Source organism: Diadema antillarum, unplaced genomic scaffold (assembly GCF_040938485.1).
Source record: "Diadema antillarum isolate AM-2024a unplaced genomic scaffold, OU_Dant_1.0 seq00000002_RagTag, whole genome shotgun sequence".
NCBI lineage: Eukaryota > Metazoa > Echinodermata > Echinoidea > Diadematoida > Diadematidae > Diadema > Diadema antillarum.
This window is the reverse complement of record NW_027271124.1, coordinates 1031286-1057494: the sequence shown is the minus strand read 5'-3', so window position 1 is coordinate 1057494 and position 26209 is coordinate 1031286. Positions and strand designations below refer to the sequence as shown.

The window sequence follows — 26209 nt, the reverse complement described above, 5'->3', positions numbered from 1 at the left end:
AGTTGGAGGATAAACCCAAATTAACCTAGGAGTTCATCCATGTTACCCAAGACCAAATGCCCTCTTCGAATCTGATTTTGTGCGGCTTAATAAACATGATCAATGTTAACAATAGCAATCACTGCAGCTGTAGACCTAAAAATTTGTGAATTTTGTGAATTTTATTGACTCTTTCGACCCCCTCTCGGGGTATGAGAGTACAAACAAAGAGTATGAATAACAATATAACAAACCAGTGGATACAATACTCAAAGATTACACATGACACAAAAGATATACAATATTATAGTGTATATGGGAATACAAACATGAGTAAAATCATGGAGCTACAAACGAAGTCGTTTGTAGCTCCATGGTAAAATGAAAAGATATACAGACGTTAATCTACATGTAAATAGCAGATTACAAATTTGACAAAGAAGGTTGCTTCACTAACCTACCGCTACGTGTCGCTACGTATATATAATACTTTGATTATGATTTATTCCAAGCTTCAATTAGATTTCCAATTTACTTTTTGCAAGATATTGATGACGACGTCGAGTTTGCACGCATCCTAGTAACGCAAGTCTCGCGAGACACAGGAAAAGTGTTAGCAGACGGCAAACAAAACTACAGAAATACCACCTAAGGCAAAGCCGAAAGCAATGGCGATGACAATGTGAACACGTGGTGAAGTGGAAACACACACACGCACACACACACACACACGCACACACACACACACACACAAACAAACACTCACACACGCGCATACACATACCCATACACACAAACCCGTTGTTATGTTTCTGGTTGAAGGACGGCGTCCCATTCTCACGTTGTAATCTGATTCTGTGGTTAGCAGACGACCATGCCAATGGTACTCTGTATATACTGTGTAACAGTACGAACACAACGCCTAACTGCTGAAGTCCACACACATGCGTATAAAAAACCCAACTTGTACACTGATAGTCTTTGCTCAAGTGACACAATGGGCAATTTCGACGCGTTAGGGTTACGGAAAAAAAAAATCGCCGCCGTACGCTTGCACCACGTAACACACGACACACACAATGCACGAATTGAAGGTTTGGCGCATCCTGTGTAACGTGTGGAAAATCTTGTGTTCTGCAACCAGCTGTGATACTTGAAGGAGAGTATTACAGATATTTAGAGAAAATGGAGGAAGATGCGAGTGGAAAACCTGTTTTATTGGAAACATCGGGTAATTCTGAGATTGTCTTGTGTCAAGAATATTTTTAGATATGGTTGTTTATCAGTGAATGATATTATTTTACTCCTTCATTCTGCGGCGGAACTCAGTGTGAAGCCCCACACATAGGTTTCGATGTACTCATGGAGTCATACGTGTGAATACTTTCCATCAGCAGTGCAGTGCCAGTGCAGTGATCAGTAAAAATAAGTTTATGGACCCATGCCATGGTATGGTACCGGTGCCACTACCAGTCTGGTGGTATGGTGAGACAAGATCAAATGATTTGCAGGGCCGGGTAGAGGTTTGTAGCTGGATATAAGATCTCACTTATATCAAGAATTAAATTAAAATTAAATTTAGACAATTTTTAGTATTTTACAGCTGTTGATACGGCTAGCGGCTGTTATGCCATGGGCAATTAGAATTACGGGGCTATAAAAGTCAGCACCTGGCCTGGTTATGTTATTTAGTGACGTGCTTGCACTGTCTGTAGTCTTCGAAGTGTTGCAGTTGGGTTGTAACTTAGGCTGCACACGGAATCACATGTTCACCTGCTTTTTCCAATTATTGTCTTCACCTGCCTGCTCAACATTTGATTGACTGATGATGAGCTACGTAATACATGTATGAGAGTGATGTTGAGATGCTAAGTATAGAATTTTCTAGTACAACATAAATGCAGACACAACTGTATTGTAATTTACAGTGTACACTATGTTTACTCGAGTCTATTTTTCATGTTGCATTGCTACATGATACATTATGATCGTATGACATTGCTACAAGCCGTTCAATCAAGGTTTCTATTTTGATTTTACATCTGACGATGCCTGGATATCTATTTGTAATCTGCTGTGTTCATTATATCACTAACTGACTTGCAGGGAAAAGTCTCTTTGCTAGAATATAGCATCCGGGATCATTTTTCCTTGACTCTTTCAATGCGAAATCCAGGCAGCCCAATCTGTAACTGTCTACAATGTATGTGGTGTACTGAAGATTGATCATAGTTATGCTCTTTTGTATTCTGTTTACATTTGTGTTTTTGATATTTGAATGTGTTATGTGTTGATTTTTTTCATCAGTTTTGTCTGTGCTGTGTTTAAGACAGTGGTGTGGAATTTGAATGGGTCTGGGAACTATACCGGGTGTCCCAAAAAAAGCGGAACGGTGGATTTTCAGTACCTTGCGTTCTAAAAGTAGTTTATTTTTTGACATCATTAGAAAGAGCATCTTCCGCAGAAGACCATGATACCAAAATTATTAAATTTGGTTCAGTACTTGTTATTCTACGCCAATTTCTGTAAATGCAGTCATTTTCAATTTTTTGCGACTTATGAGATAATAATTTGGGTGCGACACGCGTTCCATACGGTGAATTGTGTAAGCTCATTGATCCATGTCAACAAAAGATACAGCTTTCATATTGGGCGCGGAAACACACACACACACACACACACACACACACACACACTGTTTTTTTTTTCCTGGCCCGCGCCCAATGTGAAAGCTGTATCTTTTGTTGACATGGATCACCGAGCTTACACAATGCTCACCGTATGGATCGCGTATCGCACTCAAATTATTATCTCTTAAGTCGCAAAAATCCGGCAAAATTTGGAAATGACTTCATTTAAAGAAATTGGCGTAGAATAAAAAGTAATGAACCAAATTTAATGATGTTGGTATCATTGTCTTCTGCGGAAAATGCTCTTTTTAATGATGTCAAAAAATATATCACTTTTAGAAAGCAAGGTACTGAAAATCCACCGTTCCGCTTTTTTTGGGACACCCGGTATTTTGGTGAAGATCAAGTTACGGAGGAGTGACTAGATATCAGATGCAAGTAAAGTACAAATTGTAGCTTGTTGGGTTTGTTTGTTTACTTGTTGAAACCGGAATTTCATTATAACATGTTTGTTACAATGGGAGTGCACGGAATACAAGAAATTAAAATAATTACGATGTACTCTTTTCGATCTTTCTACCCCTGCTTACTTTGGCATTTGCATTTAATAAATTGTATGTAGTTACATGTAGAGGCAGACAGAGTACACAGTATGTCCAAAGGAGCACAGTGTTCGTCTGAAGTGGACAAAATCAGCTATGGCAGCTCACTGTCAAATACTAAAATATTTCTACTAATTCATTTCTTTGCTGTCATTACCCTACATACCAGGCAACATCAATGATGTGCATGTGCCTTCAATCAATGGCGACCATGAAGTAACAGTCAGAAACGATACAGACACTAGCGGTACAGTGCCCACCAAGAGCGTAGAGGAGAGTGTAGACTATAATGTGAACAATTTGGATGCCAGTGATGGGGAAGGTGGTGCCCACGAGGGCAGTTACCAGGTGAACAGTGATAAGGAGAGCCAGGGAGACAGCATCAGTGATACTGGCAGCTACTCGCCAAACACTGCCGACCTGGAGGATGAGAATGCCATGCTGGAGCAGGGCACGTACCGCCAGATCGCCAACGCTGACAGCAGACCTGCCGAAGACGGGGCGAGGGATGCGGACCCTGTTGCCGGCGGCAACCAGGATGCCCAAAATGAGCTGCTGGAGCAGATTGGGAGCAGGGACCACTGCGACGATAGTGAGAGCGAGCTTGGCAGTTACCACATCAACACGGACAGGGAGGACGACGATGAGGATGCAGGTCGATACCGGGATAAGGAAGGGTTGTCGGATGGAGAGTATGACCTCAGTAGCAACCAGGAGTCGGATGTTGAGGAGAGCATGGATGAAGTGGAACTCCTGAGAATGCGGACATTGTGCAGGCAGGAGCATGAAACAGAGGATCTTCCAGAGACAGTCACAAAGCTGACCACACCGTCAGGGGCCCAGATATACATCGTTGGCACAGCGCACTTCAGCGAAAACAGCCAGAATGATGTGGCAAAGGTCAGTGCACTTTAGGCATAAATGGTCAAACTGTGGTGAATGGTACACTTGCCATTGCCTGTGAGCCAGATTTGAAGCATGATTTACATGTGTACATGTACATTATATCTTTGAATAGATCAGCATCTATAATGCAGCGTAGTATTTCCATTCCTTAAAAAATAAAAACAAAGAGAATTGTCATTGAAAGCTGAAATGTGGCATTATTTTGTTTGATAATTAGTTGTTTTTTTTTTTTAATCTACAATGTTTTGCTATGGATTATGTACATATTGCATAATAAGCTATGACAGATGTTTTATTCAAAAGAGGAGCAAAGAAAATATGCACACTTTGTCATGTTATGAGTTCATTGTGCAGTGAGTTTACAATCAACCTGTAATTTTACAGTAATGTTGATGGGAACACTTTGATTATATATACTATGTACATGTATGTAATTGATCTTTGATTCATACTGGTGACTTCTTAAACATATGAGTCAATTTTTGGGGGAGAAAAAAACAACAACAAAAAAGTCTTATACTGTGTAAGGTAGTAATTTGTAGTCTACCATGACTTGGGTCAAATATGTGATCACTGTTTTATATGATTCATCAACTACTGTAAATGTAGAATTTGAAAAATATGAAAGCAGTGGTTTCCAAAGCTCAAAAGCTCGTCATTACCGTAAAATTTGGTGCCTTTGATATACAATATGTTTGTCTTTAAAGAGTTTAGGGGTTTGAAAGGTGTGTCACTGGCTGAGATTAGGAGTTAAAGGAGATGGCTAGTAACTGATCAGTGGGAATCAGTGGGAATGTTGGGGGATGATTGTTCCAATCCTTGTGGGATTCATTTAAGAGTATATCTATTGTTGTGTGAAAATTATTTGCTTCAGAATGGTCTCAAATTCAAGTAATGTGCAGTTCAATGTTTCCAGGTTAGCATGCCTGCACAGTGTCGAGGTGATCGTTAACGGGCCGTTAATGATCACCCCGACACTGTACAGGCATGCTAACCTGGAAACATTGAACTGCACATTACTTGAATTTGAGACCATTCTGAAGCAAATAATTTTCACACAACAATAGATATACTCTTAAATGAATCCCACAAGGATTGGAACAATCATCCCCCAACATTCCCACTGATTCCCACTGATCAGTTACTAGCCATCCCCTTTAAGAGGAGGTGTAGGACTAGCAAGTGTAGCACCTCTTAGGACTAATATTACATTCAGGTATAAAGATAAGCTTTAAAAAACTTCCCCAACACCTAGACCATCAGAAGTGATCCGGATACAATTTTGAAGATATAAAACTGGATAAGATTTGTGTTTGACATTGACAAATATTGACAAAACTCAAAACCAATCTGCATCTGGATGACTTGTAGCACAACATTTACAGTATACACTTAAGATATGGCTTTCACTTGAGGCCAGCTGTATACTGATAGGTTTGGTAGCCAATTTTTAAGATATCATCCCTCAAGTGTAGTATGATAACTATTACTGCTGTTTGTAATGTGTACATAGCCTTTTTATGCATGTGGTTTGTACCAAATGTTATGCAAGTTAAAATTGGTTGACCCTACAAGCTATTACACAAGGTTATTATTGTGTGTGATACATAGAAATTCTAGCAGAAAGAGTAGTGGTTCCTAGCTGCTATGCTGGCCAACAGGCTTTACATGATGTCTGTAGCTGCTAGTATACAATATGCACTATGAAAAATTGCCCACAGGAGGCAAATTAGATTGCCGTTAGCTGTCATCAGACAGATGGCTGCTGTTAAGCAAGGTATTGATACAGGTACATGTGACTTTTTTTTTTTTGGATGTTTGCAGTGGCCACTTATAGCAGGTGGTCACTATAAGACAGGTTGATGTTCTGTATACTTGCCTGAATGCAAGAATTAATTTCCCCTCCTATTTTTCTTTCATTCATCAGACAATACAGGCAGTACAACCTGACATTGTCATGTTGGAACTCTGCAGAGGGCGTCTAAGCATTCTTGAGTTGGACGAAGAGACGTTGCTCGACGAAGCCAAGAATTTCAACCTCGCAAAACTAAGGCAATCGATTAAACAGGTAAATTTGTGGACACAGCTTTCTCTGTTTGTCTATGACATCACTAATGTTGCTTTTTACTCAGTTTAGATAAGCTTGAGAGAAAAAAAAAAAGGCATGGATAATACAAACCTTGATATTAGATGGCCAATGCAGTTACTAGGATGTGATTGGTCTACAGCTCGTCACATGATACTGTTTGTGAGGATCGTAATGTATGTTATATTTCCCAGCTCGTTATATTTCACCAACTGGTCAAATGAATATATTTTTTCATGTCTGTCACCCTCTTGTGGTTTAAACATCAACAATCACACCAACACAAGGGTGTGGGACTACGCTAATTGTGACAAGCACACGATTACTATCGATAACGGCAGTCTCGATCAATATAATCTGGTCTCATAATCGTGATCATATTTTCCCTCAGTGCTGCGCGCTTTGAGAAAATATAATCCCTTGGGAAAATATAACTCCCTGGCAGTCGAAAGAATGTTATATTCCACCTCCTACCAGTCAATATCTGTATATTGTTGTAGTTTTGTGATAATTGAAGATATGATGGGAGTAAGAGCAAGGTAAATGATTTTTGAAATGATTATACATTGTACTACAACTTGTAGGTTCTTAAGTAGCATAAAATAATTCATACACTTTCACAAGGAGTTTGGTGGTTTCCATTCATCCCTTATCTCATAGACATAACAAACATGTACCATGTACTCAAATTCCACATCATTAAATGGTTCCACAGTTTTCCTTTTAAGAGCACATTTCTTGTGGCACATACTGAGCAAGGGGTATGTCATTGTGAACAGGTGTTTTCAAGATCTATGATTCATTGGATCTGTAAGACAATTCATGATATCAATTTTTTTAATTGTGAGATTTGTAAGTGTATCTATCATTCAATAATTCTAAGTATTTCAACTATTTGTTGCAATGGAATATTATTTCCTAGAGATGAGATCTTTTTGATATTGCATGCATCACGTGGGTATCACATTATATTCATCTCCTTTACACAGAATAATTGTTAACTTTGAAAATAATGTCACTAACAAACGTGACCATCATGGTTATATCAGGAGTTTTCTGGAATTCTTTTGATGACAAATAGAGATGCACTGAATAACAATACAATTGCAATCCAATGTAGTACCAGTATGTGTCATGTATTTCTACTACAAATTTGTACAAGTTTGTAGAGCAACAGAGCAATGTCTTTGTGTGTCTGCATTCACATTTGGGTCTCTGGTAGAATGGTAAAAAAAGTTTCAAACAAAACTTAATGGTATTCTGGTAATGTACTCTGTAGCATTTGATCACAGTTTGTAGTTCTATGGTTGACTTATTACTCCACATACAGCATATAGTATTTATGTTGTACCTGATCAGATGAGCCTTTACTATGTACATTGTATGTACAGATAAACTGTATGGTGCAAAAGGGACCAACAGTCATGTGCAGCACTCGGATAAATAATAAGGAATTCTGGAACCACTCTGTCAACTACCCTCATGAAAGTTTGATGCCAGGCATTATTTTATTGAACATCTAGAAAACTTAGTTTACAAAAGATGGCTGCTACATTTTGAAAATCAGTCCTTTTTGTTTGTAATGTAATTGATTGTTCTTAAAAGACAGCAGAAAAAAACATTCTAGAATTACCATTGCTTCATGTCTCAGTACCTGTCTGTGAAAACACATGACACAGCATGACACTGCAGTAAAGGAGTGATACAGTAGTCGGAGGAGCATTTAATCTGGTGTAGCTCTGTGTGGGTGACAGGAAATCAAATGGGATCTCGCATCCTGTAGAAGTGATTCAAGCCGCATCATCCTGCTGTTTAAGTGGGAAATACATTGTAAAAGCCTCTTTGCAACAACAACAACAACAAGAACAAACACTAGAAGAAGATGAATTATAAAGCAATGCACATTTACACATGTACATATGCCATATATTTAGCAAGTCTATTTTTTTTTTGGTGCAAAATCAGAGCTTTTTGACAATTTCGCGATTGGTTAAATTTGCGATCATAAAGTACAGTTATGGACAGGGAAATGTGCGTGTGCATGTGGCATTGATGTTGAGATCAGAGTGTATAATTTTGCATGTTGTTAAATTCACGAATAACACCCGATTTATGAAATTCTTTAAAATAAAAACATTGCAAAATATATGGTGTATGCAGTTTCTTGTATCAGCGTGAACAAGTGATCATAACTAAATTCATCTTCAACCATTGCCAAAGGGAACATGTCTATAGGGATACTGAAGAAAAACTTGGGCAACTGCCCTGAATGTCTCAGATTGTAAGTGACCCCTACAAAGAAAAATTAAAGAATGCAAATATCCTATCCCTGCTACTGCTCTATAAGCTATACTGTATCTTCCAAGTTTCAGTTGGTCGTAGTGAGTATTTGGGTTATGCACTTATTCATTCTCTCTTTATGTGTCATTCTTGGTAAGAATGTAGTAATTGGTGGTGTAAAATGTTGCCTCCTCTATCTCAGTGACTGCTCCATTCGCTATGTGTTATACTACATGTAGGTTGTATATATTCCAAAATTCAGTTGGTATTAATGACAGCATTTGTATGCACTTTTTCTTTATACTGTAAGAATGGAGTGATTGGTGGTGTAATGCAAGCCCTGCTGCTCAACCTGTCAGCGCACCTCACCAAGGAGCTTGGCATGGCGCCTGGCGGAGAATTCAGGAGAGCTGTCAGAGAGGTAAAAGAGTGTTTTCTAACTCGCCCCCATGATCTTGAACCTCCTCACCCATGCATTCAGCAGCACTATTGCCCATGTAATGAAATTCTGTTGTATTGTGTGCTCGCAGGGTGGTCCACAACTTGAAATTTTAGCATGTTGCAAGCTCAGAATCTGAGAATATTGCAGAACTTGAATATGCACGGAGCGCACACGATGAGTACGTAGTACGCAATATTTTGCTGCTTATCTCTCTTTGCGCTGCGTACATTCAATGTTCTCTCTCATGTTTTGCAGACAAATATCTTAAGTACCTGGTGGTTTGATGTTTCTTATGTTATGCACATGTTTTGCACATTATTGAATACTTTTACTTTGAGCTTGTTGCAAATTCTTAAGGATGTTGCATAGCATGTTGCTGGCTTTTTAGGATGTTGCACAAGAATTTTAGCATGTTGCAGCGACATGCTAAAACCCCTCATGGACCACCCTGTGCTCGATACATGTACTGTATATTCACAGTGGATAAGTTTAGGAGTATTGTAGAATGATTCGTATCTGAGAAAAAAGTGCTCTTTCTCCTCTGATGCCTGACTGTACATGAATTTAATGATGTCTTACAAGATGTGCTGATATGCTTCAGGCTCATGTGAAGTTTTTTTTTTTTTTTTGTCAATCCAATTTTCAATTCAAATCAATTTCCAATATCACATTTTTGTTTTCAGCTTTTCTGAGTAGATACATTGCTATTGCTACCTCTATGAAATGTGATAATATGATAATGTTCATACTGTATTTTGTAAGTACATAACATGCAGTATATTTCACATTGTTGTCCCCGCCGAACGAGTTCGAGCAGGGGACTATGAAATGGGCTCCGTACGTGTGTGTGTCCGTGTGTCCCGTCCGTGTGTCCGTCTGTCCGTCCGTCCGTCTGTGTGTGATCAAAATGTTCAATTTGCTACTTCTCTGTCATTTATGAGCCAATTTTGATTCTGTTTGCTTTATATGATAGCACTACATGGGAGCTTTGAAACTTATACACAGAATTTCAGTTGTGACCTTTGACCTTGACCTTTGACCTACAGTATATTGTACATTTTGCTTCAAAATGCTACTCCTTCGCCATTTTTAACCCGATTTCGATTCCGTTTGCTTTGTGTGATGGCACTAGGTGAGGGCTTCAAAACTTGTACACAGAATTTTGACCTTTGACCCTTTTGACCTTTGACCTTGATTTTTGACCTACATGACATTGTATTGTACATTGGCTACAAAATGCTACTCCTTCGCCATTTCTAACCCGATTTCGATTCCATTTGCTTTATGTGATGGCACTAGGTGAGGGCTTCAAAACTTCTACACAGAATTTTGACCTTTGACCCTTTTGACCTTTGACCTTGATTTTTTACCTATATTGTACATTTTGCTACAAAATGCTGCTCCTTTGCCATTTCTAACCCGATTTCGATTCCATTTGCTTTATGTGATGGCACTAGGTGAGGGCTTCAAAACTTCTACACAGAATTTTGACCTTTGATTTCTTTGACCTTTGACCTTGATTTTTTACCTATATTGTACATTTTGCTACAAAATGCTACTCCTTCACCATTTCTAACCCGATTTCGATTCCGTTTGCTTTATGTGATGGCACTAGGTGAGGGCTTCAAAACTTCTTCACAGAATTTTGACCTTTGACTTCTTTGACCTTTGACCTTGAATTTTGACCTGTATTGTACATTTTGCTACAAAATGCTACTCCTTTGCCATTTCTAACCCAATTTCACTTCTGTTTGCTTTATGTGAAGGCACTAGGTGAGGGCTTCAAAATTTCTACACAGAATTTTGACCTTTGACTTCTTTGACCTCTGACCTTGATTTTTGACCTATATTGTACATTGGCTACAAAATGCTACTCCTTCGCCATTTCTAACCTGATTTCGATTCTGTTTGCTTTATGTGATGGCACTAGGTGAGGGCTTCAAAACTTCTACACAGAATTTTGACCTTTGACTTCTTTGACCTTTGACCTTGATTTTTTTACCTGGGTCAATCCACGTCAAATCATCCAGTGCTTGTCACCCGACCCCCTCCGATTTTCTTTAAAATCGCACCAAATGTTCCCCAAAGTGTCTGACGGAAAATCCCAAAATATTTTGCCCCAAGGTCAATTGGTTGCTAAGATACAGCCTCACATAGCAACCAATGCGCATTCCAAAATATTAGTTAAAAGAAAATTATGCATTTTTGATCGATTGTGGTAGCATGGATATTTATGCAAAAGTGTTCATTATCTGGAAATTGAGAGAACTTTATAGTCTTTGCAAGAAAAAGTGACTGTGACGCGAAATTGACTTTTCGTTTACGTGCACGAGGTCACCGAAAACGGTGTTAAATGTTAATTTTGAAAATTTCAATGCATATTTAGAGGCTAATATCTTCCACATTTCATCACCTCAGGTTCTAAGATATTATGCTGTTGAAGGCTTTGACTTGCTCAGTAATTTTGAAAAAAATCAGCGGATTCGTGCTCACCGTTTTTACGGAGAGCGCCCTCAAAGTTGACAAAAATGAAAAATGTGTCAAATTCAAGGTCACGGATCACCCTTCGTCCCACCTAGGAATGGCATCAATTTTTGTGTATTGATAGACATTTACCTATATTATCTTGGGTTACCAAAGAAACTTTGCTACCGAAATGTTAAATGGTAAATTTACCCCACTGAAAATGGTCGTAAACGGCCAAATTTCCATGTAATATCACATATTGGGTTTAGAGGACATTTTAAATGTCCATGCTTTCAAGATGAAAAGCCGTAGCCCTGTGATATTTGCTGTAGGGGTAGTCTGTAATACATATTTTAGTAATGTATACCACAAAACACTTTTATTACATAATAATGACCTTGAAATTTAATCCAAAATTTGATAAAAACAATAAGTCGCTCTATTTTCCTCATTGCACTGCATGTAATATGTGTTTTGAATGACTTTTCACAGATCAATATTTCAAGAATTATGAAAGCTGACAGCGTACCATATTAAGGTTCTAAACTATTTGTGTTCTTCTTTCAGATTTAGTGTCAATTTGATCATGAATGTTATACCCTTGACCTTGAAGTACTTCTAAAAATAGCTGTAAATTTGTTAACTACAAATTACACGCACAACATGTGTTTTATGGCATAACACACTAGTGATTCTTTCACAAACACAAAAGCTTTTTATAGTGTAAATGTTATATACTGGAATTAATCTATACGTGCTTGCAAGATATGTTACAATTAATTACTTTGTTCTGACAATGACCCTCAATTTCAATCACAAAAGGGGACAGTAATATTGAGTGATTTCATGTGATTTTCCTATGGAAAACAGTACTTGTGGTAAAAGTCATAAAAACTTGACCATTTTTACTATCTATCACTTTCATTGATTAATTCTATTCAAATTATGGTAGAAAAAGTGGGCTGTGACAATTTCCAATTAAAAAAAAAATGTTGTAGAAAATAAAAAAACAAAGAAATACATAACAAATTTACCAAAAACAAGAAAATATATAGGAATGGAAATGATTTTTGAATTGTCATAAGTAACAGAACAAATCCCCCCAAAAGAAGACTCTCAGTGCTTTTAATTTGCTTTTCACAGGCTAGAATGGGCACAATGTCCATAATTTCAACTATTATTATGTACCAGTACTTACAGTGTAAATACAGGTCTTTATGGGCAGGAATAGACATTTCTCCTGATTTTGAAGGTCATAAATTCAGGGTCATTGTCAGAACAAAGTAATTAATTGAACATATCTTGCAAGAACCCATAGATTTATTCCAGTATATAACATTTACACCATAAAAACTTTTGTGTTTGTGAAAGAATCACTAGTATGTTATGCCATAAAACACCTGTTGTGTGTGTAATTTGTTGTTAACAAATTTACAGCTATTTTTAGAAGCACTTCAAGGTCAAGGGTATAACATTCATGATCAAATTGACACTAAATCTGAAAGAAGAGCACAAATAGTTTAGAACCTTAATATGGTAGGCTGTCAGCTTTCATAATTCTTGAAATATTGCTCTGTGAAAAGTCATTCTAAACACATATTACCTGCAGTGCAATGAGGAAAATAGAGCGACTTATTGTTTTTATCAAATTTTGGATTAAATTTCAAGGTCATTATTATGTAATACAAATGTTTTGTGGTATACATTACTAAAATATGTATTACAGACTACCCCTACAGCAAATATCACAGGGCTATGGCTTTTCATCTTGAAAGCATGGACATTTAAAATGTCCTCTAAACCCAATATGTGATATTACATGGAAATTTGGCCGTTTACGACCATTTTCAGTGGGGTAAATTTACCATTTAACATTTCGGTAGCAAAATTTCTTTGGTAACCCAAGATAATATAGGTAAATGTCTATCAATACACAAAAATTGATGCCATTCCTAGGTGGGACGAAGGGTGATCCGTGACCTTGAATTTGACACATTTTTCATTTTTGTCAACTTTGAGGGCGCTCTCCGTAAAAACGATGAGCACGAATCCGCTGATTTTTTTCAAAATTACTGAGCAAGTCAAAGCCTTCAATAGCATAATATCTTAGAACCTGAGGTGATGAAATGTGGAAGATATTAGCCTCTAAATATGCATTGAAATTTTCAAAATTAACATTTAACACCGTTTTCGGTGACCTCGTGCACATTAACGAAAAGTCAATTTCGCGTCACAGTCACTTTTTCTTGCAAAGACTATAAAGTTCTCTCAATTTCCAGATAATGAACACTTTTGCATAAAAATCTATGCTACCACAATCGATCAAAAATGCATAATTTTCTTTTAACTGATATTTTGGAATGCGCATTGGTTGCTATGTGAGGCTGTATCTTAGCAACCAATTGACCTTGGGGCAAAATATTTTGGGATTTTCCGTCAGACACTTTGGGGAACATTTGGTGCGATTTTAAAGAAAATCGGAGGGGGTCGGGTGACAACTTTTCTGAAAATTGGATGATTTGACGTGGATTGACCCACCTATATTGTACATTTTGCTACTAAATGCTACTTCCGGCGGGGACATATATTACGCACCGCGTAATTTCTACTTTTCCTTGTTTTCATTGTCATGACTCTCACAAGAAATGTGCAAGATTAGAAATTATTCAGAAAATATTGTTTATGGTGTATAAAATATTGTCTCCCTAAACACACATGCTCTGTGTAGGAAGATGATCTTCAAGGTGGGAAGGCACTAATTTTTTGTTTGAACAGGATGATTTCAAATTCCAATTTCATCGCTGTGGTTCTCAATCTAATTTTATAAAGCGTTATAATCCCGAATTGCAGAATAGGCGTACAGTGTATATACAGGAACGTCCTTCGATTTCATCGCTTTGGGTTCTCAATCTAATTCTGTAAAACGTTATAATCCCGAATTACAGAATAGGCATATATGTTTTCGCATAATCTTTTCTTCTTTTTTTTTGAGCGCATAGGGACATTATCACTTTGTGTTATGCGTAATATAAGCACTGTCAATTATTATTATTATTATTATTATTATTATTGTTATTATACAGAAACGTCCTTCGATTTCATCGCTGTGGTTCTCAAACTAATTGTATAAAAAGGTATAATCCCGAATTACAGAATAGGTATAACTACAGAAACGTCTGTCTTTCACTTGTGATAGTCAGGGAATGCTATTTGCTCAGGGAAATGTATCTCGTTATTAAATTCCCTAGATTCATTGATTTTTTTATTTCTCTTGCTGAGGTATGCTGATAAGATATGTCGGCATGTTCATTGTCTTTTTATTGTCTCTTCTGTTGGCAATTGTGGAAACTGATTGTACTCTCTTTCAAATTCTCTTCTTCTCAATAGAAATTGGATATATCACTTGGAAATTTTGCAACAAAAAGTCTGTATGTGGTCAATTAATCCCCTCTCTGTTGCGCACAGGCCCACACAGTACCTGATAAATAAAGATTGGTAAATAGAAATTGGATGTATTGTTTGGAAATGTTGGGGAAAAAAATCTGTATGTGGTCTATCATTCCCCTCTCTGTGGCTCACAGGCCCACACAGTATCTGGCAAATGTAAATTGGTAAATAGAAATGGGAAATTTAGAAATAAGAAAACAAATTGTAAATTTAGAAATAAAAAAAATTGTATGTCATATGCTCCATTAATCCCCTCTCTGTGGCTTACAGGCCCACACAGTACCTGGCTGCAAGATTCACCTGGGGGACCGGCCCATCCAGATAACTCTGAAGAGAGCCATGGCCTCCCTCTCACCCTGGCAGAAGCTACGGCTGGCCTGGTACCTCCTCACCAGCAAAGAGCCCATCACGTAAGCCAGTTTGTGTCAAACCTCATGAGGCCAAGCATTCTCACCAGGAGTTTATTCACGCTTGTCGTGGGCCAAAGACGGATGAATTATCAGTGGGCGTACGCCCTGGGGGTTGGGTATGGGGGGGGGGGGGGGGGGGGGGGGGGTGTTGGGGGTTCCCCCGTTGCGCGGAAGATTTTGCAGTGTTCAGTAAAACACAGTTTAATCGCTGCTAAAATGCAACTAACTTGGACTTTTTACACAGAGATGTAATGAGCATTGTAAGATGCATATTCTCACAGAAACCATTCTGAAACACCATGCCTTATATTGGCAGCAGTTTGTAAATAAGAAATGAAAGAGGGGTCAGTGCCAGTGATGAAGGTTCTGTTTTCTTGTAAGCAGGCTATTAGTGTCTTCTGGACATTGCAGAAACCTTAGTACAGCTTCTTTCTTGCCTGCCCGGCTGTCGATAAATTCACAATGATTGCTATGCTTATAAATCCATCCCCACTCAGATGAGCTCAGAGTGACGGACTGGTTTTAATAGTTGGTCTTTGTATGTGATATCAATTCACCTCTCTAGTCATGAAACATTATACGCCTTCCATGAATGATCGTGCATGGTATAAGTTCCTCAGTGACAGGTCCACAAATTATGGTTGGTTAATATTCTTTTCAAAACATCCTAGAAGCCAAAAGAGAATCTTATCAAGTCTTCGAAGCCCACGACAGTTCTGCATACACATATCGATTTGTAGATATCATACTAGAATGAATGTAATGATATCATTGTTCTCATTTGATATTGCCCAATTCAGAGATAAGTATTTATGATACTCTCTTCTTATTGTACACACGATGTGTAAATTTGATGGACAGTATTTTGCTTGTGTGTGTGTGTGTGTGTGTGTGTGTGTTTGTGTGTGGATGTATTTGTGAACATTGTTAAGTTTCATTGTTTAAACATAGGACATGACTTTGTATGTAAAATACCATAATTGTATTAATTGTCTTATCATTTCGTTCTCAGTACATGAACACAAAGGGGAATGATTATACATGAGTACAACATGTGTTCCCTATGAGTTTGTGTTTATAGGCTTGATGAATTATATTCACATGAAAAGTACAAATACAGGCACTAAAAGTTTACCTGTTGGGGTCAAAAAGCTAGATTTTTATCATCACTATTGATGGCATACTATTCCGGAAAGAATTAACTAGTCACTACCTGATTCCATTACCTTCCAAATGGTTTTCAAGTCTAATAGAAAATGATCATCCATAAGTATGCTCTTTGTTGGGGTCTAGGGCAATTACCTCAGACCCTTCCCCTAACCCTAGCCCTAATCCTGATCCTGATCCTGAACCTAAACCTAACCCTAACCCAAACTCTAACTCAACACCTAACCCTAATCCTAATCTTTACTCTAAACCTTATCACTAGCCAGTATTTAGCCGGGGGACAGGGGAGGGGGAGGGATGGGGGGGGGGGGGGGGGGTAATTGTCCTCGAGGGAATAATTGCCCTGGTACGTCTTTATTGTGATTGAAACATCATAATTATAGACATGCTCATCTGAACTCATGAAATGTTATATCCTTGTACCCTCCCTCACTCTCTCTCTGTTTATTGTTATCCAGGAAAGAGGAGGTGGAGAAGTTTAAGCAGAAGGACCTCCTGGAGGAGATGCTGGGGGAGATGACAGGGGACTTCCCCGCCCTCAGCCAGGTCTTCGTCTTTGAGAGGGATATGTATCTCTCCCAGTCTCTCAAGGCATGCAGTCAGACCCAGCCACCCAGCAATGATGGTAAGCAAGCAACAGATGATGCGCCCTTTGATGGCAACTTTTGTCCAATAGCCCAAAAAATTATGTGAGTTTCTTCCTTTTTTTTGTCTCAACTACTTATAAATCTCGCACACGCAAGTGACTTCTTTGGAGCTGTGTTGATTTCATGTCATTATGTCAAATGCACAATCATGTCATTATGTTATTATGTCAAATGTACAATGGTGTGCAAACTTATAGCGATAGTAAGAAGTAGAGGTGAGTAATAATGATAAAAATGAAAATAATAATAATAATAATAATGATAATAATAATAATAATAATAATAATGATAATAATAATAATTATAATAAGTACAGCATTTGTAATGCACCATCGATCTGGTGCCCTATTCTGTGGCACAGAGGGACGTACACGTATAAGCTACTTAGTGTGGTGGATGAGACTTTTCCTTCTATACAAGGGACTTTCCATTCACAGGAAAGTTTCTTTGCAATTGTTGTCAATCAGTGCAGTGGATTCTGAATTTCATGCAGCACACTGGTTTTTTATGACTTAACAAAGTGATTACAAGAAAACGTGAAAGCATAAAAATTTGTTTGTCTGTTATACCTCACTAAAAGTGTTTGGGAAAGTCCGAGATCAATGGTGCTAGTATGCCATTCCTCTCACCTACACCACATACTCCTTTGTTTGATATGATGCTCGATACAGGTTTGCTTTCCTTCTCGTATGTTTGATTATGTTCCTTTGAGAGATGTGTATAAGGCATGGTGACAGATTCTGAAAGACACCATGAAAGAGAATTCAATCATGATTCATCATAATACTGATATAAAAGATGAAATATGATATTGCAGATTGTTGTAATGCAGCACCAGATTTTGTGGTCACTTTGTGCCTGTATGTGTGTGTTTGTGTGTATGAATGGTGAATGTGTGCTTTCAGTAGACAAAACCTAGTTATGCACCTTGTCATGTTTGCATGTAACATGAAACAGAATGCACTATACCTTAATGTTCAAGCATATCCCAATCCCATGCAGGCAATGAAAGTTGGAAAGGCTTGACTTTCTAAACGATTCTTGTACACTCAAGTGAAGGGGGTGATGGCTCTCCACCCCAGTTATGAGCCATGAGCCATTTTGGTTTAATAATGTTGAGCAGCCCGTTACCATAGTGGTGGCATTTTTTTCAATATGAAACTTCCACAAATGTTGCGGATTGAGCTGGCTCCCTTAGTTTTGGGTAATGTATTGATCACATTGAGTGACATTGTTTTATTGTTCAAAGGTTTTCTTTAATGTTTTTGGTTAGATACATTGGCCCGCCATGGTATTATCCTTTGTCTGATTAGGCCGACCAGACGCCGTGCGCTATCTATACAGCGACTCAGCTGTGTATAGTTATTGTCTGATAAGTGTATTTATAAATGTCATTGTATAGTTATTGTGTGATTGCATGTATTCAAGTTCAGTGGAAGAACTACATATACCTGTCCACGTATGCGGTACTTTGTGTAAATGTCATTGTTTGTAAACTGAAGTCATGCACAGCATCTGATCGGGCTTCTGTTATGACTGTATGTGCAGGGCCCCCAGGAAGAACAGTACCTGCCTACTGATGGGGCTACCCTGTTGAAATAAGACTGAATAAGATAGAATCAAATAAATAAAATGTGACCCGCTACAACAAAAAGGTCCTAAAGTCGCGCATGGTCGAAGCCGTGAAAATCGAGTTTGAAGTCAGAGCATTAGAATTGGTCAAAACTTACGATTTTCTGATTTTGATATATTACTGGAGTCTAACATGTCTTCTATCATCTGTGGAAATTTTGAAGCAAAATTATCAAAGGAAAGATTAAAAAATAGCGTTTTTCTGAGCCATGTTTTTTGGCGTTTCAACGAAGCAGAAACTGGTTCGAAAATTTGGATTTAGCGCCTCAGATAGGTTCCGCCCCTAACAACGACCAGAGTGATCTCATTGGTCAGTTTGCTGCTTGCTGCTAACCGAAGCGTGAAGCTCGCACACTGCCCAGTCAACTGGTGCGTGCGGGCGGGGTGGGCTATGCTCAGCCGCTTCTCACATCCTGGTCACTGATTGGTTGGTGAGGAGACCGCCGACGCTGATGTGCTTGAATGAACTCTTCGGGGGTTGCTAGGGCTTACCTTCTATTGTCCAGAGGTGAAAACTGACTTGCGTGTCCCTTGATCGCGATTGCGTCAAAAGGAAGACTTTTAGGGCGCTTTTCTCGAAACAGTGATTTTCCAGACGTCTCGACATGCTCTCTTTTAAACATCGATATCTCCGCAGCCGATTATCTTTATAAAATGTGTTATATATCAATTTAGAGCAGAAAGATTAGGGGATTATATCATGCAATTTTCAAATAATCGACCTCGCCCGACTTTAGGATCATTTTGTTGTAGCGGGTCACAAATTACTGGAGGGGGGAGGCTCTGTTCTTCCCTCTCTGTCTGATATGAAAAGCAAAGTGTGCCAGTGTGTGTTTTAAGGTGAGAGCTGTGGATTGTAATGTACAGTAGTGTAGTAGAAGTCACAAATTGTGCAGCATACGTGTACAGCCCGTGATCCATGTCAAACAGCCTATCTGAGAGAATACCTTTCCTTCCAACCTGGTGTCTCTGCAGGCTTTGTGTATCCAGCTCCAGTGGTAGTGGGTGTGGTTGGTATGGGACACGTCAAAGGCATTGTAGATAGCTGGGAGACTTCAGTCACCGCAGAGGCTCTCAAAGAAATCATCACGTAAGTTCAGTTTCATGTACAGTGCACTCCTCTTATAATGAATGAGGTAATAATGAAATTTTGGATACACAAATTAAAATTCAGGTCCCTGGGTTCAGCTATAACAAAATTTTGAACGAAAGAAAACTGCCAGTACCCAGGACTTCATTATCGTGGGAGTTGCCTTTACTTTTTTTTTTTGCATTCTTTTTTTTTTCTCTCTCTCTCTCTCTCTCTCTTTTGTTGTTGTTGTAGTGTGCCACGATATGTTTGTATGTGTATATGACAAACAAACAAATATGCAAGCAAAGAAATACAAGGAAAATATAAAGGCCAACCAAAACAAAACGTGCCCAAGCTTTGTGTTTTGGTATACTCAGTATAAAGAGGTGGCTCACATTGGTCTACAAGAGACCCCCTGTTCACAGGGGCCAACTTCCTACTTCCGTGTGGTGCACTTTAGACAGAATTGGCTCTTTTGAAGAAAAAGAAACTTGAAATTTCAGTCCATAGCTCGGTTATCACATTGCAACAAGTGACAGTCCAATTCATGAAGTTTTTTTTGGTCAATGTGATTCATGCCTGCATGTATTAATGATTTCCTGTGTGTGTGTGTGTGCCTCCCTCTAGTATTCCAGGTCCATCGATTGCTGGGCGCCTCTTGAAGTGGGGTTTCCGGGCCTCTCTGTTCAGCCTCCTTGCCTGGGGTTGCTACCGCTTCTCCAAGTGGACCTACCTGTCGTTATGGTAACCAAGCCGGGTCGTCTTGTAGGGTGACTATTGGCTACGCCAAATACAATGGAGTATCAAAGTGATGATGTCACAGGTCTCTTGTTACAGCTTGGGTTGGAACCAAGTGCATGCATTAACACTTGGGCCAGGTGAGGTTGTTTAGAACCAGTTTCCATGGCGATGAATGGCTATGACATCACACTTTGGTACTCTATGTAGAGACTCAAGGGTTGTGGAACCGTTGACAATATCATCTCATAGTGCACAGGTAGCCTCAGTCTGTGAAACACTATCACAGTGCTGGCTGTATTCACATAGAAAGTGTGATCATATATTTCCGATAGCAATTTCGTCACAAATTTCTAGTGCCTGCTAGAAGCAAAACCTAAGTGTTATTTCAAATAGTCTTTTTGTGTAGGCTCTGTTGTGAGTAATGAATAAATGATAACTAAAAGCTGATATTGAATTGTGTATTGCACGAGAAGGTACACATGAAATTGTTTCTATTTTCTTATATGTGCATTATTTTAGTATTGGAAACTCCTAACATTTTCAAATGAACAAGCATTATAAATATTTTTATAATGGTATGTGGTGTAGTGAATGTCATGAATGTCACAAGTAAATGTAGTATTAAAGTAAAAAATATAACTCTTTTTTTTTTCCCCCTGTTGATATATTTCTCCTCTGTACACATTTTACCATGTGACATGTTGTGCCCCAGTTTCTGCCTCCATCTCAGAGGATGGCAAACAGCATCATACTTTCTTCATGACCATCTCTTTATTCCCACACCTGGAAATCTCAGCTCAGTGTATTTCTAAAACTCCCCGGAGGATTTTGTGTGGCCATCCTACCTGTAGACCATGCAACACGTATGAGTTTATCAGAGCACCGTCCAAAGTTTGTCTCGGTTCAAAGCCGTTGGATCACGTAATGTGAAAAGTTATAGAATTTTGTTGTTGTTGTTGTCAGAAACAAACAAATAATGTTATCCCTGGAGACTCTGTGTACCCACCCCCTTCAGGACACTCCCGTTATTGCAAAGTCCTCCAGACTAGCATTTTGAAATTTCGTTTTAGCCAAACAGTAAAAGAATATAAAAATAAACCAGGTATAGCTGATGATTTCGGAACCTTAGTTTACTTTCTTGTAAGGAGAATTTCGTTATAACCATGGTCATTATAATGGGAGTGCACTGTACTATGCAAAGATAACCTGAAGATAGTAGTGGTTGTAGTCTGGGCAAAGGCCACAGTTCCAAAGAAAATGTCTGTAATTGCTTGGTATGTACTGTAACGACAGAAACTGTGAAGAAATTGTATCACTAGGCCCATTCACACACACCGATAAATCATGATTTGACCAAAGATGCAAAGTGCACTCTCTTTTAATGCTCTTGTTCATGAATTACCCTGGTAAAAAAAAAAAGGTGATCCAAATCTCACCAGTTCTTAAGAAAAATTTTGATCCAAATTGCACAGGTTTGAGTTTTTGTCTGCCTACTCTCAAAATTTAAAGATGGTGGCTTAGAACATAATCAAAATTGAGATATTACCAATTTTCTGGACCATATTTTTGTTTTTGACAGGTGCCATGTTTTCATTGATATCTCTACACAATATTCCTGAGTGACCCATCTTCAAATCCTCTTTACTCCTTTTTTCTGTGAAACTGCATCTCCTAACTCTCTTTTATTTGCATCATTTTTTTTTGTAAATGGGATATTATGATGGTCCAATTACAAAGTTTAGAGCTTTCTCTTTTTAACTTTGTAGAAAAGTAGAAACTTATTTTGGCCTACTTTTTGTGAGTTTTGTGCTGGGTGGTCATATTTTATACTGTGATGTGCCATTTTATTCAGCAGTAAAAAAAAAAAAAATGCTGGTGCTTTGACATGCAATTAAAACATCAGTTATATGTCTTACTTCAACAAGCTTACAAACAGAAAATATACTTTCCATAGAGTTAAAAGAGTTTCAGCTTCTCGATTTTTGGAGCCCGAGTAATAGGTAAATATTTGCTTGTATGTCAGAGTTTTTTTTTTTTTCAAAGTTACTTGATTCTTCTGTTATTGATAGAAATGGCATTTATTTGTAGTTTGATAGATTTAGATATATATAGCTCTTATCAATTGGCTCTCGAGAGTTAGCAACATAATTTGTAATTGAAGAGATGAACATTTGAGGAATGTGCACAGACTTAGGCTCTGTGAATGAATTTTAACTTTATAGAATTTTACATAGCAGGTACTACATGTAGATTTAGATCAATCTATTAAGCAGCTCTCCCTTTGTCCATTTAATCTGATTTATTTTTTCTTCTTGGTGTGCATATGTAGCTAGCTGAGCTAGGTGATAGCATTTTTGAATCTCGATTTTCCATAAAACCTGACGGTGATTGGAAATTAATAGATTTGGCCCGCACGCATTTTACATTGAGCTGCAATGAGCAACTCCAAGGTATGGTGATTAAACACTATGTACATGATGTTAAACTGTTAAATTGTAATCTGCAATGTGTTTTAAGAAGCTGCACAGTCATTATGTGCAATATTTATAACAATGTCATGATGGAAATTGTAATGAGATATGACACAAAATTATCAATTTTTGTTTTGTCCCTTTATGTTACTTATCCAAATGCATGTGTACAATGTATGTGTGTTGTTGGACATTGTCCACAACATGATTTATCAGGGGCCATTTTTTTTAAATACATTGTTCATGTAATACTGTTGGCAGGTCTCTGTCTAAAGGCGGGGGGGGGGGGGGGGGGGGGGAGGAGGAAATAGCATTTGCCGTAGTGCATGTTAGAAACCCTATATTCATTTTAATCACATATCATCACATATTTAGATTCGAACGTTGACACTAATGCATGTCAAGAAAGATCACTTCAAATTGTACAACCTGATGTGGAAATATATGTGTGTTCTTTCTTCCTTCCAAGTTTATAGGGATGGTATAGTATTGGTGGAAATGAGGATTGGGCTTTTAACTTTTTGTAAGATACCAAGAAACCACTTATGAAATAGTATTGAGTATACCCTTTTAAGAGGAATTCAAAGTTTATTTGATGAAAATCGGTTTTAGAATGACTGAGATATCCAAAAACCAAAGTCAAACAAAGTGATCGTAATAAAAGGTGGGTCCCACCTTTAATTAGGATTGCTCTGTTTTAGATATCTCAGCCATTTCAAAACCAATTTTCATCAAATAAATGTTGAATTCCTCTTGGAATTTCCTGCTTTCACATTTCATAATAGGTTTCTCATTGTGTCATCTAAAAATGTTAGAAACCTGAAGTTAGGTGTCAACCAAAACTATATGATCCCTTTAACTGTCTTTTTGCCATGCACTTTCTGCTCTTTTGATAAAGAAGATGCAGGGTACTAGATAAAACAAGAAATGATCTGTTTCTAGAGATATGACATTTGTAAGGTAATGATATTTCCACCCCCTCCCCCCCCCCCCCCCCTCCAAAAAAAGAAAAAAAAAAAATCTCCATCTTGACATGTATCAAATTGTTTTGTTTGCTCTGTGAATTTAAATGTAGTTCTGCTGATCACATTTCCAGCAGGATGTATCATTTCTTAGAGCACCATCATTATGTTGTGTAGTATACATGTAATAGTATAATTTTTTGTTCTGTGGTATAAAATAGAATTATAGCTGATGATTAATTATTAACATGCATTAGTATTTGTGTGTTTGATTTGCATAATACAATGTATTGTAATTAGGAACAGATATAACAGATTTGTTACTGTTCACTGAACGTGTATTCCAAATTTATGAATAAGCCGTAGACATACATTGTACAATGATGAATGACTGTTTAAATAGACAGAACAAATGTTAAATGCAGCCTACACATGCACAGATTCAACCCCCTCCCCAAATCTTTGAACAAAGTAATTCCTTTGACCTTCCGTAGCATTGTTTGCTACTGTACTAGCAAAGGTTATATTATCAAAACCTCAGAAATGAATACTGTGCGTTGAGTCAAGTGAAAAAAAGAAAAGAAAAAAGTGGTCGTGCTCACTTTGAAGTTAGTGTGTCTGTAAATGTTGATTGAGACTGCCAAATAAAGTAACTGTCCTATTTTGTACGTAGATATTCATCTTTCGGTTTCTAATTGAAACTTTAGGCCTGTAGAGATTCAGATGATTTCATAGGAGAGTGGGATAATGTGTTGTCAATCCACTTCATATGAATGTCTTCTTTGAAAATGACTCGATTTTATTGGAAACCTTTGTTGTGGTTATATTTGTAATTTTGTGATCAGTGTTTAAGTCTTAACTACATGTTATGAATCCTTGCTTTTTGAGGACATTTTTTTTTTCTTTTAACCAATTCTGTGATCAAATAACAAACTCAAATGAGAATGGTTGTTTACTTGTATCTAATGTAGATATCACAAAGTATATTTATTTGTTTGACGAATTCAATTTAAGATTTATTGGAACTATTTTTGAAAGTTGGAGTTCTTTGGAAATTTCTTACTGTATGGCTGACCAGTCACATACTGTATTTTGTTCTTATTCAACTGAGCATGACATATAAAGCCCTAATTGTATCAATAAAATATCTCCTTCGGAACGTACAGAAACTAATGTTCTGTCCATCATGTGTTCTGCATATTTGCTTTAATTTTGTGTACAATATTGAAGATAACCCTAATAGAATGTGGGTGTTTGTTTGCAATGTAAGAGGCAAAACACTCTTTCCTTCAGTGAGGACATTGAATAGAGGTCCCGCTTACGAGAGAGTCAAATATTTAAAAATTATTTATTCGCCAATAATTAGGACACACACGTATGGGGTGCTTAAATGGAAGAGTAGAGTAGTGATAACACTGAAGAGGATATACCCTAGGTAAATAAGACCATGATGTGACAGCCCAGCTCAAGACGCACAAAAAGTAGGCCAAAATGAATTTCCACTTTTCTTATACGTACATAAAGAGTAAGCACTAAGGTATAAGATGATTGATACATAACAAGTAAAAACCATCCCAACCCATTCAAATAGTGATTGAAATACGGCAGAGTCAGGAGGAGCAGTTTCATAGAAAAGAGAGAAGGGATGATTTAAATATTACAGTCACTCGAGCGTCTCGTGCAGTAGTGTCAATGAAAACATGTCATATTTCACAGTGAAAGCAGTGCCTATAAAGAAAACAAAAATGGTCCAGAAAATCTGCTATCATCTCGATTCCGGTTTGGTTTTATAATCTACCAAAGATAGACAGTATAGGTGGAGAAAAGATTACTCTGCTAGATATGACGAACTATAACAACAACGAAAAAAAAAAGAATATGAATGTGTCTGTCGACCATATGACATATTTTGGTTCATTACAGAAAATCCCAATCTGTAAATTTAGGTGGGTTTGAGCTGGGCTATCACATATAAATCTCATTACAACATCATATTACCCCCCTTACATTTTCACTTTCGATCTTTTTTGCTAGTCCTCTTCAGGGCTGGGTTTGTGGTACAATTGTAACAGGCATGGTGGGATTTGGGAATGAGTTGGGTCTGGCTGATTGCGTGCGTCTTGTGTCGGTTGGGCGCCATCAAACTCGACTCTTTCCATATCACAACTCAAGTTTTGAAGAAGATCCGACCCACGAAAAGGTCAAAGCTTGGCATCCAAAAGGCTGTAAAGTGAACAAAAACAGCAACCTCCCACTTATATGGCTCTTT

At 37.8% G+C, this 26209-nt stretch overlaps 1 protein-coding gene across 1 annotated transcript; it reads left to right on the top strand.

Moving 5' to 3' along the window:
* Positions 1 to 1085: 1085 nt before the first annotated feature.
* Positions 1086 to 20762, top strand: LOC139724866 (traB domain-containing protein-like). Its single transcript, XM_071635990.1, has 8 exons — positions 1086 to 1210; positions 3381 to 4111; positions 6045 to 6185; positions 8794 to 8904; positions 15109 to 15248; positions 16874 to 17040; positions 19670 to 19784; positions 20394 to 20762. The coding sequence occupies exons 1-8, from the start codon at positions 1165 to 1167 to the stop codon at positions 20512 to 20514; spliced, it is 1572 nt and encodes a 523-aa protein (XP_071492091.1). The 5' UTR covers positions 1086 to 1164; the 3' UTR covers positions 20515 to 20762.
* Positions 20763 to 26209: the final 5447 nt, after the last annotated feature.

Bases quoted from the DNA above. Each gene is read 5' to 3' on its own strand.
- LOC139724866 (XM_071635990.1), top strand. From the start codon at position 1,165: ATGGAGGAAGATGCGAGTGGAAAACCTGTTTTATTGGAAACATCGG. The intron at 8,905-15,108 runs GTAAAAGAGTGT...TGTGGCTTACAG, and splicing joins TCAGGAGAGCTGTCAGAGAG to GCCCACACAGTACCTGGCTG. The intron at 17,041-19,669 runs GTAAGCAAGCAA...GTGTCTCTGCAG, and splicing joins CCAGCCACCCAGCAATGATG to GCTTTGTGTATCCAGCTCCA.